This window comes from Lipotes vexillifer, unplaced genomic scaffold, assembly GCF_000442215.2.
Source record: "Lipotes vexillifer unplaced genomic scaffold, Lipotes_vexillifer_v1.1 scaffold587, whole genome shotgun sequence".
NCBI lineage: Eukaryota > Metazoa > Chordata > Mammalia > Artiodactyla > Lipotidae > Lipotes > Lipotes vexillifer.
In genome coordinates this window covers 496,782-511,277 of record NW_006790779.1, presented here as the reverse complement: position 1 = coordinate 511,277, position 14,496 = coordinate 496,782, and the positions used below count along the sequence as shown (strand labels likewise).

General features: G+C 40.7%; 1 protein-coding gene across 1 annotated transcript in view; it reads left to right on the top strand.

Annotated features, from left to right (window-relative positions):
* APOO (apolipoprotein O) overlaps positions 1–14,496 on the top strand; it is a 59,297-nt gene that overhangs the window by 35,192 nt on the left and 9,609 nt on the right. Inside the window, exons 6-7 of the mRNA XM_007463963.1 lie at positions 4,789–4,880; positions 8,294–8,374. Of these exons, the coding sequence (XP_007464025.1) occupies positions 4,789–4,880; positions 8,294–8,374 (173 nt within the window). The remainder of the gene's footprint in view (positions 1–4,788; positions 4,881–8,293; positions 8,375–14,496) is intronic.

The window sequence follows — 14,496 nt, the reverse complement described above, 5'->3', positions numbered from 1 at the left end:
AAATTAGGGGCTTCCCTGGTGTTGCAGTGGTTGAGAGTCCGCCTGCCGATGCAGGGGACATGGGTTCGTGCCCCGGTCTAGGAGGATCCCACATGCCGCGGAGCGGCTGGGCCCGTGAGCCACGGCCGCTGGGCCTGCGCGTCCGGAGCCTGTGCTCCGCAACGGGAGAGGCCACAGCAGTGAGAGGCCCAAGTACCACAAAAAAACAAACAAACAAACAAAAACAAACCAAAAAAAACCTTCCTATACCTGCCTTAACGGCACTTTTAGAATCTGGAAGAATGCTGCCCTGGTGCCACTCCCCCAGTGTGTGGAATGAACTCCTGTTGTAGTTTTTGTGTCCTCCTCCCATCTTGTGCAGAATATATAAGAATTAAATGCAGAGTTTGTTACTAATCAGCTTGGGCAATAGTTGAACCAGCTTTTTGTCCCAAACTTCTTTCCCCTCCTTCTGTAAAGCTGTCTAGGAAAGCATTCCTATGTTATTTAGATAGTGTTTAGAATTTATGAAGATCCCAAGGCCAGGGTCTTGGAATTTGACTGGGTGTTAGGGAGCCAGGAACGTGGAATCAAGTGAGATTAGCTTCCTCCTTCCCTCTCCATGGGTAGAGCACGTGGAGCAGTTTTACAGCCCTAAAGAGGGCTCCCTGTGCCATGTGTGCTCTTTACACTGTGTTTATCTCCTGCACATCCACTGTGGTAACTGTCCTGCAGACGACTGGGGACTGTGCTCTCCTGGGCAGAATAGCAGCAGCAGGACACCACTACTGCGGGTCCTTTGCCTTTGCTTTTGTTTTCTTGCTTGTTCCTCTCTCTTCCTTTTCCTGAGAGGCCTCGGTATTAAAATAATTTAAAACCTTAATTCTTTTTCAGAAAAGTACACATGCACACATACTTATGCGCACGTACCAAACAACAGATCTTTTCCCGTGGGTGCTGGGGTACAAGGGCCTGAGGTAAACAACATTGGGGTGAGGGGTCCCTAAGCAAGATGAGTGGGGAATGGGAGGGTAGGTATGTTCATGGGTGGTCAGAATGATTTCCAGGCCCCTCCTGGTCCCCTATGCTGGCAGCAGTACGATGGGCTCAGAAGGTCCCTCCTGGTGCAGTTTCTTTTCTTCTTTTTTTTCAGTCTAACATTTTATTTATTTTAATTTTATTTTTTAATAAAAATTATATCTATTTAAGGTGTACAACATGATGTTTTGATACATGTATACATAGTGAAATTATTACTAGAGTCGAGCTAATTAATATATCTTCTCATATAGTTACCTTTTTTGTGATGAGAGCACTTGAAGTCTCCTTTCTTAGTAAATGTCCAGGGTTCAGTATTACTAACTGTAGTCATCATGCCGTACATTCGATCTCTAGTCTTATTCATCCTGCATAGCTGCACCTTTGTACCCTTTGACCGACACCTCCCCATTTCTCCCACCTCCGCACTCCTGATAACCACCCTTCTACTCTCTGCTTCTATGTATTTGACTTTTTTAGATTCTACATATCAGTGAGATCTTGCACTTTTTTTTCTTTGTCTGGCTTATTTCACTTAGCATAATGTCCTCCAGGTTCATCCATATTTTTGCACATGGTACAATGTCCTTCCTTTTAAAGGCTGAATAATATTCCATGGTAAATATATACCACAATTTCTTTATCCATTCTTCCATTGAAAGACACTTAGTTTGGTTTCATGTCTTGGCTATTGTGAATAATGCTGCAATGAACATGGGATATTTCAAGATACTGATTTCATTTCCTTTGGGTATATACCCAGAAGAGGGATTGCTGGATCATATTGATAGGTTTCTTGAGCATTCAGCAGATAATGGTGGTGAGGGTAGCCAGGACTGTGGTGAGGAAAAGAGGTACTTCTCTGGAAGAGAGTTGAGTGGATGATCATTCAGAGGAAGTGGGCCCAACCAGGACACCCAAGGGTGGCAGGTGGTGGTTGCCCACCATTGTTGCCTTCTGGTGGCTCCCTGCAGCACTGGCAGCCAGTGGTTCCCCTCTGGCAATGCTGACGGTTACAGTTTAGACCACTGGCTTCTTGGGAGGTGTGGGTGTGGAGATAGGCAGGGAGACAGGGGATTGCACTTTCTTCCAGAAGTTCTGGGGCCCCCAGCACATTGTGTGAACCACTAGGAGCTAGAAGCTCAAGAGCTGCTGCCTATCAGCTTTCCCTAGAGGAGTGAAAAATGGCTGCTTGGAGGGTTTGCTGTCCTCCACCTGGTCCTCACCTTCATGAGCTGCCCAGGTGCTTAAAGCTTCAAGTGTACAGGTGGGCTTCCAGGGGTGTAAAAGGCTTTTCTCTTCTTGAGTAATTATAGCCTTTCAGTCAAGGCAATAGGACAGGGAGAGAAACATAATATTAAGAGTCTATATTGATAGTATTTGTATTCTCTTCTGTAACCCCAGTTCCATTTTGGGGGATTTGTCTGTTTAAAGTTTAAGACCGATAAACAGCACTTACATTCTTCTTTGTAAATGTGAGTAACATACATTGCACTAGCATCTATATGCGTCCCATCTCAAAAACCCTGTGCCTCTGAGTGGAGACTGTTTCTTGTGTCAAGTCCATTTCTAGTGTATTCTCCAGTTTTACCCTCTACCGGTTTTCTTAATCTCATTCTCATTTCTCCCAGCTCTCCATCCTTCTGTCTGTTCATTTCCCCTTTCCCAGGGCTCTACGTATTCTCACAGTCTAGACTGAGACTCAGTCAACACAGCTGTTGTCTTGGGCCATGGCTCCACGCTCTCTTGGGTTTGACCCCCTTTGCCTGGGGTCCGTGTTGTCTTCTTCTAGATTTGCTGCCATGTTGTTGAACTACATGCTTAAGTCACTTTCAAAAAAGCCTATGTTGGAGGTAAACTTTCCAAGTTTTTGCAAGTCTGAAAGGACTCAACCTAGTGATAGTTTGGTTGGTCGTAGAATTTGTTCTCCATCAAAACTTTTCTGGCTGCATCTTCTAGCACCCAGCGTTGCAGGTGTGAGAGTCAGCAACCAGTCTGCATGATTGTTCCTTATGAAGTGATTTGTTTTTTTCTTTCTTTCTGGAAGCTTTGAGGATCTTCTCTTAGTCTTCAATGTTCTAAACTTCCATGGTGCTGTGACTACATATAGATGTTTTCATTCTTTGGTTGGGCATTTTGGTGGCTTGCAGCCCTCAGCTGTGGGCAAATATATATCTTGTATTTATTTGAAAATTTCCTCTCATTCTTTTTCTTTCCTGAACTCGAATTCATTTGTGATTGAGCTATTTAAACTGACCCCATATGTCTCTTGTATTTTCTTGACTATTTTATTCTTTTTGCATTAGTTTACTTTGGTCATTTCCAAGAACTCTTTTCTGCTCTCTTTTCACAGAACTCATTTTTCTTTTAATGCAGTAGCTTCTTGAATTTATTGATGATACTTAATAACAGGTTTAGTTTTGTTTTTAAGTTCTTCTCTTTCCTTTAGGGTCATTTTTCCTTCTTGCTTGTCTTGATCTTCTCTTGTACGTTGCAGGCTTTCCTCAGCTTTCCTCAGTTGTACAGTCATGTTTAAGAACAAGGCAAAAAACAAAACAAGAAAGAACAAGGCAATTGAAACTCTAATAAGAACATTTTGCGTGTAGATGGGGCTTGCTGGCAAGCAGGTTCTCCCTCAGGGTGAGCCAAAAGGGGACTTCCCTTAGGTGGGGGGTGACAGTGCCCACCTGAGGAAGGCTGGACTCTTCAGCACTAACACGCACATACACTCACACCAGCTGTCTCGGTTCTCAGCAGCAAATCTATGGCATTTCTTTAGCGATACCCTGCCCCCCTTTTAAGATTTTGTCTGGCGAGATGGCATGGCCACAGGCGGTTTTGCACAGGCATGGCATGGAGGAAGGAGAGGCTCACCTGGTCCATGCACAGGACTTGTATTTCTCCCCCTATTTTGATCCCTGTTTGCCCTCTCCACCCTGCATGGTACCTGACATCTCTGGGCTGCCAGGGACATTCTGCTCCCTCCTCTGCTGTGGCCCCTCCTCAGGATTTAAAGGCTCTCTGTCCTCTTGCTCCCATCCACTCCCCATTTTCTGAAACTTGGTTGACCCTTCTTAATAGCCAATAGCCCCTCCATACATTTTCTCTTCGTTGTGGGTTTATTATCTGTATTTTATTCTTTTACTGTTATTTTTATGGGATATTGGAAAGGAGAGGAGAGGAATGCTTGCATTCAGTATTTTAATAGGAAGCCAGTTTACTATGAAAGAATGTAAACCTTAGAAACCAAAATAATGTGTGGTTTTCTTTTTAAAACAATCTTTTTTTCTGTTTCCTTAGAAATGGTGGTTCTCTTGAAAACATTGTATTGATGAAAAAGCCAGGTGCAAAAGACTACGTATTATATAATTCCATTTATACGAAATGTCCAGAGTAGGCAAATCCATAGAGCTAGAAAGTAGATTAATGGTTTCCTAGGGCTGGAGGTCATGGAGGAATTGGGGGGTGACTGCTTACGGATGTGGGGATTCTTTTTGGGTGATGACTTCTAAAATTGATTGTGGTGATGGCCGTGTACCTCTGTGAATACACTAAAAGCCATTGAATGGTGCAATTTAAGTGGGTGAGTTGTGTGAATTGTATCTTCCTAAAGCTATGAAAATGTGGTGGTCCTTTTTGGTTCATATATTAGGCACATTCTCTGTCAGTCTAAGACCAAAGAAGTCTTACTCAGTGTTAGATATATCACACAAACTGTAATGGTAAAGATAATGAATACTCTGATGGTGTCCATAACCTTTTTTTTAATAGGTTCAAAAATAAAGAAGCTGGTGTATCCACCTGTTTTCATGGGATTAGCTGCCTCTCTTTATTATCCACAACAAGCCATCGTATTTGTCCAGGTAAGTTAGATGCAGTAAGCTTCCATGTCCTTTGTTCTTGTTTATGTATGTATGGGTTTACTGCTAAATTTTATTTTATTTTGCAGCCTTTCTAACACCAGACTAAAATTTGTTTGTACATATAAATGAACTACAACAAATTTAAATGTTTTTCTGCACTATGTACCTCAGTTCTGGCCCTCCTTCCAGTGTCAGTATTCAGAGAATGCATGCTAATTTGAATATTAATCAAAGAAAATTTGCTATGCCTTTTTTTTGCATAATTACATGGAAATCTAGAGGCTCAAATTCCAAAGCTGCTAGTTACAGGTCATTCTCAGTTTGGGCTTATCTGGTCACAACCTGCCCTCCTTGGAGTTGCAGGCACGGGCCTGTGCTCTGGCCCTCTGCGCCTTCTCCCTCATCATGGTGCTAGCCTCGCTTTCCTTGCTGGGGACTACAGGGAGTGCAGTCCCTTCTGCTGGGAATGCCTTTCTCAGGGCTGTCAGTTGGCTGCTCCTTTCCTACCCTTCAGGCCTCAGTTTGATGACATCCTGGCAAGTAGAACACAGTGGCAAGAACACGGGTGAAGCTGATGCCTTAGTCAGCTTGAGCTGCCGTAACAAAATACCACAGACTGTGAGGCTTAAATAACAGAAATTTATTTTCTCACAGTTCCGGAGGCTGGAAGTCCAAGATCAAGGTATCAGCAAGGTTGGTTTCTCCTGAGGCCTCTCTCCGTGACTTGCAGATGGCAACCTTCTCCCTGTGTCCTCACATGGCCTTGTCATTGTGCGTGCACTCCCCTGGTGTATCATCCTTGTCTTATAACGACACTAGTTAGATTAGAGCTCTACCCTTATGATGAACTTGACCTTAATTACCTCTCTTAAGGCCCTGTCTCCAAATACAGTCGACTGTATCAACACTGTGGGTTAGGGCTTCAGTATATGAATTTTGGGGGATACAATTCAGTCCATAACAGCTGGACCAGCAGTTCTCAGAGTGTAGTCCCTGGACCAGCAGCATCAGGATCACCTGGGAACTTGTTAGAAATGCAAATTTTCAGGCCCCAACCCGGACCTACTGACTCAGACACTCTGAGGGTTAGGGCCAGCAATATGTGGTTTAGCAAGCCCTCCGGGGGATTTTTAGCAAGCCCATAATATTTGAGAACCACTGATAAAGACTAGACTCTCTCAGGGCAGTGGTGTGTGGACTTAGTGCGACTCTACATGTAGAGTCCCTTGGAAAACTGGCAAGAGCAAGGCCGACTCGAGGTTTTGAGGTCCTAGACAACTTATGGAGACAAGGACTCATTTGCCAGAATTGCCATCTCACACTGACACTTGGTCCTAGGAGGAATAGCAGTGCCATCACCAGATTTCGGCCTTGAGGGCTCTGAGCCAAAATGACCTGAAACTGTGCCCCCTGCAGTCCTTGTGACAGTGTTGAGTCTAGATTCCTAGACGCTGCTGCAGTTGCAGGTGGGAGCCCAGTGGCTCCAGCTGCGGGAAATTGTTACCTTTGGTGGCAAATACCAGTAAGATCTTCGTAGCATGGCCTTGACATTGTTTACAGCAGTCCTGGAGGCAGACAGTTACTGATCCTCTGCCTGCTTCAGCCCCAGCTCTGGAACAGTGAATCGTGTCTGCCTGCCCTAGGTCATAAAAATAATCAAACATCATCTCAGTCTATTATGGTTTAAATAGTAAATTGGCTGCTGGTTGAGAAGCATATGTGGTTGCCCTCTGAGTAGAGGCCTTTTTTAATCTTATATGCCACAGCATATGTTGCAAAAGATTTTTTATATTCACAACCAAGATAGTAGCATGCAAATCTGAGTTGTATTCTAATTTATTTTTAAAGTCAGTGGGAAGGAGTTTTGTCTTTTATTTTGTGCCTAGGGTAAGCCAGAGCAAAGCAATTAACTAGTTTCACTAGATATAAAACATTAGTGATCTGTTTGGGATGATGAAAACGTTTTGAAAATGGATGGTGGTGATGGCTGCATAGCATTGTGAATGTAATTAATGCCACTGAATTGTACACCTAAAAGTGGTTAGCATGGTAAATGTTATATTATGTGTATTTGCCACAATAAAACAAAACAACATCAGCGACTGAAAGAGAATTTCTGATACCGTTTTAGTGTCATTTAGTTCCTATTTCACAGTTTCTTTTCTACTTCCTCTTCTTTTTTTTTCTTTTTTTTCTAATGAATGCCATGACCTTGGACAAGCCACTTAATCACTTATATTCTGTTTTCTGTTCAGTAGTGTTTGGAGAAAAGTACTGTAAGAAAACCCTTAAAGTGATGGCAAATATTATTATTTAAAGCACTGAAAACAGTGCCATACTCATGATAAATGCTTGATATGTCTACCAGTGGGTGTGAGAATCATATCATATTCTAAGAACAGTTGGGGCAACTGGAAGAATATAACTTTTAAGAAACCAGCATGTTGCAGCAACCCCTGGATTTACTAGCACTGTGATCTTGGACGAGTCACTTGGCCTCTGAATATTTCCTTACAGTCTTTGCCTACTTACCACATAGGGTTGTTATATAGAATAGAGATAAATCATGTGAATGTGCTTTGTAAAGTAAAATGCTATACACAGACAAATTATTATAAAAATTAGGAAGAGAATAATAACTGCTTTCAGAAAATTGAAGTACTGTCATTTAGAAGAATAATCAGTATGGTCATAAGTAGGACCAACGAATGCAAATTATTGGAAGCATTTTTTTTTAAGAAAGCTCAATACTTAAAAAAAAAGTTTCCAACAATTAAAGCCAACAGGCCAAAGTTGGACAAGTGCATTTTAAGGTAGTGAGCTCACTGACCCCAAAATATTCTCTGACCCTGGGGCCTACCTCTCAGGATGTTGTAGAAAGGATTTTGAAACAGGAGGCAAAATCGCTATAGAAACTCAAAGACTTTATGTTTTGAGGGATCTGAGAAGACTGAAAGTATCTTTACTGGGCTCACCTATTTTTTTTTACCTAGCCCCCAAAATGAATGATTGATTTTAAACTTGATTTTCAGACTTGTTTGGCTGTTACGTGCTAGATGTGATAGGTAGAAGCCTTCCTTCTTGTCTGATCTTCAGACATTTCCCATATCAGCAATGATCTACATTTTTTTCCCTTGAAATTGTGAAAGTTTGAAATATACACCTATAATTTATGGCAAATTATTTTAAACAGTAACTATACACTGGCAAGCTATTTTTTCTTTTTATGCTATCATTCTTACTATCTTTTATTTGCTTACATTGCACAGTTTTAATGTGTATGTCCCAAGATTCCTGTGTTTGTCGTATGCTTAAATACAGTTCTTTTGGAAACAGGGCAAAAGAAAACAAAATTCTCTTCCTTACTACTTCATGTATGGAATAGCAATGGGTCTTTTATATTTTGTTTCAAGGTCAGTGGGGAGAAATTATATGACTGGGGTTTACGTGGATACATAGTCATAGAAGATTTATGGAAGGAGAACATTCAAAAGGTGAGAAAGATCTTTTTCATTATCTTCCTTTTGGTTTAAATATGTGGTTTCTCTCGGGTTTTATAAAATTCTTGATGCCCTGTTGCTTGCTCTTGCTTTTTCTGTTTGTATTTCCTTATGCTTCTAGCTCAGATTCTCTGGTGGCCTTTATTGGAGGAGCAATAGAACCTCTGTGCATTTGATTATTTTCAGCAGGGCTGAATAAGTGGGGGCCATAAAATACATTCCACCCCAGTCTTAGACCATAATTTCCACTTTATTGTATTTACAGTTTGCTCAAAGTGTTGCATATTATCTGAAAGTTTTATCAAAACTAGATTCAAAGGGAACATGCTATGCTCCCAGCAAAAGACAAATAACCGAGACTCCTCTTGATATTTCATTCACCATAGGCTTTGTTCTTCGCTTTATCAGTACTGTAACTGTTCATCCCCTAGCCTATGGGCCCAGTTAAGGGCATATACGGGACCAGCCACCAGTTACAGGCCATTGTGCTGACTGGTGGGCAAACAGCAGAGGGGAAAAGGTTGTGGAATTATAAGGACAGGTCATTTTTTTGTCTCTTCTCACAGCCACTTAGCTGATTAAATGTTGCCCATGTTTGCTGGGACATTCCCTCTTTCCTCTGATAAGGATTAGAGAATATAGAACAAGGCATCATGCCTCCTCCAAGCACTCAGAGGCACAGCTCGATAAGGAAGAATTAGGGTTCTTATTATTAACATACCTTCTGTATCATAGAATACTTTTGACTCCTGTCATCTGAAATCAGAATACCCTTTTAAAAAATATAAATACCTAGGGAATTCGCTGGTGGTCCAGTGGTTAGGCTCCGAGCTTCCACTGCAGGGGGCATGGGTTCAATCCCTGGTCGGGGAACTAAGATCTCGCCAGCTATGCGGCATGGGCCATAAATAAATAGATAGATAAATAGATAAATACATACCTATCTCAAAACCCAGGATTTCGAACTGGAATTTGGAAGTAACATTAACGGAATAAATTATAAGCCCTCCTCATTAGTTACATAAACAATCTTCCAGTGAAATCTTAAGACTAATTATTGTACTGGTGATTTGTAATGAATTAGTCTCTGTTGAGCCTGTTTAAACTAGCTCTTGAATAGGAAGTTCTATATTAATATCAAGTGCCCTTTGGCAATCCCTTTTAAAGAATAAACGCTCATAGTTTTATTTTCATTTCCCTGACATTTTCTTTGGAAGCTTTCTTTCCTGTTTAAAAAATTCCTGAAGTCCACACTGAGTTTAATATGGTAAAGGAAACAGAATGTCAGGAAAACTATACACAGCCTTAGAAAGAAATGTAGAAAATGAAACTCCTCCTCAGTTCTGAATGCTCACTGTGGTGTCGGTGCAGAACCGATGCACATGAAAGCTATGGTGGGGGGGATCCCCTGGGAGCCTCTGAGCACTCACTGTGGTGTCAGGCAGACACATGCACACCAATGGGACTGTGGTTGGAATGCAAGCTAAGCCGAGCAGCATTTTACTGTAATTTGAAAACGTTGGATATTACAGCTACTCGTATTTACATGCAAGTCTTTGGGGAGCGAGATAGTAAAGATGCCTAATTAGCCTGGGGTTGGTCTACATGTCTTCTGTGATCTTCCTTCTATGCTCTTGCCCTCTTGAGCGTCACTGAGAGCTTAGTGTTCTTCCATTCATTTACTCTCAAAGCACAGTTGTCCTGACAGCTATCTGTTGTGAATAGAAGATAATAAAATGGATGTTGACTACTTAAACATTTAGCACAAGTTTTAAATGAAAAATATCAGAAGGCCTTATTAATTCAAGATTTGATATAGTTAGATTTGGGGAATTATTTGATATGTACATACTTTTGGTGGTAAATAGTCAAAGAAATGTGTGGACATTGTGTTTAAAATGGGGCCCTGAGGGACTTCCCTGGTGGTCCAGTGGTTAAGGTTCTGTACTTCCAATGCAGGGGAACTAGATCCCCGCATTCCACAAATTTCTTTGACTATTTACAACCAAAAGTAGGTACATCTGTTAGATTATTATAGTACAAACAATTATGAATCAGCTTGCACCTAATTGAGACTGGTAATTGAAGCCTAACTTGAAAACCAATTTCCAAACATGCTAAGAAACAAACAAATATCTCCTCCATGAGGTGTTCTTCAGTTCCCTTCAAAGAATTCCCAGGCCCCCAAAGATAAGTCTTTGCTCTCGTTAATAAAGCAAAAACAAACAAAAAATACCGAAACCCACAGAGTCCAACAAGTGGGGGGCAGCGAAATCAATAAAAGACAATGGCATTTCACTATCAAATAATGGGGCCCTGAAATTTTAAGTGGTATGAATGATGGTTCAGTTCTCAATTATATTATTTCCCATGGAGCTGTATTACTCTCAGAAACTCTCAGTCTGTGGCATTTTTTGCTCTGCCACATCTCTTTTCCCTTTTAGGAATTAATTCTAAATGTTTGCACTGAGTCTTCTATCACCGAAGTTTGGATGAGGTGGTCTTTCAGTCCTGTCATTGGTCAGTGAAGAGGAACTTATCTGCTTCAGCTAAAATGAATTCTTTGTCAGAACTGTGAAGCAAAGATGGGTGTGTCCAGAAATATTGTCATCATAATGGGTCTAGGTTTTTTTTTCTTTTTTTGAGATAAAAGAACATATAAAATATGTCATAAAATACAACATATATAATATAAAATAACTGCATATATATGTATATTTACAGTTTAAAATCCAACAATATAATGACCATACATATACCAACAAACCATCCATCTTTAAAAATAGGAAATTACCAATGTCTTCCAAGTTCTTCCTGGGCCCTTCCATCTCCCCAGAGAGAACCACTATCCAGAATTTTGTGCTTTTCATTCCATTGTTTTTCTTTAAACTTTTTCTTTTAGTTGAACCACGTAACGTATTTATTCTAAAACACTGTAGTTGAGCTTGCCTGTTTTTGCCTTTATAATATAAATAACTATCAAATATACATATAAATAAATATATAGTTTAGATGGAGTCTTACTATATGTGTTATTTTGCAAGTTGTTTTGTTCCCTAAACATTATGTTAATGGGTTGTGTATGCCCGTAATTTATTAATTTACCCTGCTATGGAATATTTCTTTGTGGGAAAATACCCATGTTGATGGCTAACTAGGTGGCTTTCAGTATATTGTTGTTGCACACATAGCTTTGAGCATATTTCTGTACATGTGTCATGGTTTATTAAGAGTTTCTTAGGTCAGGGACTTCCCTGGTGGCACAGTGGTTAAGAAGCCACCTGCCAATGCAGGGGACACGGGTTCGATCCCTGGTCCGGGAAGATCCCACATGCTGTGGAGCAACTAAGCTTGTGCACCACAACTACTGAGCCCACATGATGCAACTACTTGAGCCTGCGCGCCTAGAGCCCGTGCTCCACAACAAGAGAAGCCACTGCAACGAGAAGCCCACGCACCGCAACAAAGAGTAGCCCCCACTTGCCATAACTAGAGAAAGCCCGCGCTCAGCAATGAAGACCCAATGCAGCCAAAAATTAAATTAAATTAAATTAAATTAAAAAAAGAGTTTTTCTAGGCCAGGATTCCTAGTTCATAAGGTCTGCACGTCAATTTTACTAGATGGCAGGTTTTCCATTTTTGCCGGTCTGGTGCCTTTAAAATAGTTTTTCACTGTGTGTGTGTGTGTGTGTGTGTGTGTGTGTGTGCGCGCGTGCGTGCGCGTGTGTGTCTTTACTTTGTTCCCCAATTTTTATTTTGAAAAAATATTTCAAAACTACAGAACAGTTGCAGGAATAGTATAATGAATATACCCTTCACGTAGATTCACCAATTAACGTTTTGCTACATTTGCTTTGTCTTTTTACACGTGCTTGGGTGCTCACATACATGTGTATTTTATTTTTCTGAACCATTTGAGAGTTAGTTGTAGATACTGCGCTTTCTACCCATTTCTAATTCAGCATATATTTCTAAAGAACATGGTCAGTTACTGATATAATCACAATACCATTATCATGCTCAGGAAAGTTGACATTTCATTGTTTACATAATCATTATCTAATATACAGTCCATAGTCAGGTTTCCTCAGTTGCCACAATAATGTGCTTTCTTTCAACAATTTTTAAATTGATTTTTTTATAGCTGAGTGAATTATTATAAGGCACACACCCTTGTAACCATCATCTGGGACAAAAACCCAGAATTTTGCCAGCCTCCCCAGAAGCCCTTCCATGTAGCTCACCCCAATCACATTCCTCTCTTTCCATCCAAAACTACCTACTATCCTGATTTCCATAGTAGGAAGTAACTTCCCTGTTTTTCTTAATGGCTTTATCACCTAAGTCTTTATCCCTGTCACTTTAGTCTTGCCCATGATTATTTCTGACTTGATATTCCTTTTAAGTCTTTTTTTTTCCCTTTTAAGTCACTTAATCTACAGGTTCCCCTTCCATCCTCTTATTTTCCTTACACTGTATTTGTTAAAGGAACCTGGCATGTAGGACCTGTAGAGTTTCCAACAGTTTGGGTTTTGCGGATTGCACGCTTATGGTGCAGTTGAACATGTTCCTTTCTTCTCTACGTTTCCTGTAGATTGGCCACTGGATCCAGAGGCTGCCTAATCAAGTTCGTGTTTGATCCTGTTGGCAAGGCTATAGGTCTATGTAGGCATCTAAGTTTTTGCTTCACTTTACCATTTTGGTGTTAGTGGCTGTTGAGGCCCAATGCCTAGACCTACTGACTCACTGGGAGTTGGAAAATCGTGATATTCTATTTCTGTCATTTCATTTTCACATAATAGCTAGAACACTTTAATAAGGAACTACTACCCCTCATATACTATTTAGTTACCCAGTTATAGGAAAGATAGGATAAATGCTCAATTTTTGCTCTTATTTATCTGGTTTTCAAAATAATAAATTGGTTCCCTCTCATCCTCAGAAGGTCACCAATTAGTGGGGTTTTTTTAGAATCATTTTGAATTTGTAGATTTAAATATATTTGGGTTTGAGTGCTTTGTATTTCTTATCCTTGTTGGAGTTCAGATTGCTCCATTTTGGCTAGTAGAAGTTGGCTCTGCGTCCTTTTGACATGACACAAGGACTCTGCAATAGTTTCCTCGCTGTCTGGCATGTCAGAATGGTCTCAGAATCTCTCATTGTTGTTTTAATGTATGTTCCTTTGATTACTAATGAGGTTGAGCATCTTTTCACATGTTTATTGGTTTCTTCTTGAAATGCCTGTTCATGTCTTTTGGCCTTTTTTTTTTTTTGTTTGTTTGTTTTTTTTGCGGTACGCAGGCCTCTCGCTGCTGTGGCCTCTCCCGTTGCGGAGCACAGGCTCTGGGCGCGCAGGCTCAGCAGCCATGGCTCACGGGCCCAGCCGCTCCGCGGCACGTGGGATCGTCCCGGACCGGGGCACGAACCCGTGTCCCCTGCATCAGCAGGCGGACTCTCAACCACTGCGCCACCAGGAAAGCCCTTTTTGGCCATTTTTCATGTGGGTCATTAGTTCCTTTCTTAATGATTTATAAGAGTTCTTTATTTTTTCCTAGATACTAATATTTTTGGTCACATGTTTGCAGATGTCTTCTCCCAGTTTGAGGCTTGTTTCTTCAGTTTTGGTGCCTTTTGATGATCAGAAGTACTTAATGTAGTTGATTCATAGATCTTTTCCATTACGGTTTTCACTCTTTGACTCTAGGTGCTTAATAAAAACATGAAACTATTGATTGTCCATTGCTAAGCTGAAACCCTTTCAGAATAGTCCTAGCTCAAAGCCTGAGTTTCAGAGATGGAGGCTGTTTGTGGGTGTCAGGCCCCAGGGTCACAGATAGCTCTTTTGGAGTTGTCTTCTACGTTAGCCAAACACAGCAGTGTGTTTCAGTAAAAGTCATGTTTAATTTTCACTAGATTTTTTAAAAATGTGACAAGTTACTATCAGAGAATTGTAGAATGACTGTTAAAGACCAACAATAACTAAAAAGAAAAATCTTAATAATTCTTTGAAGGTAAGGAAAATATAAAAGAAATGTAAACCTGTTACTAACATGAAAACTGAGCAGAACTTCTAAAGCTGAACTTTTAATAGTTGTATTCAAGCCTTTGCTGGCTCA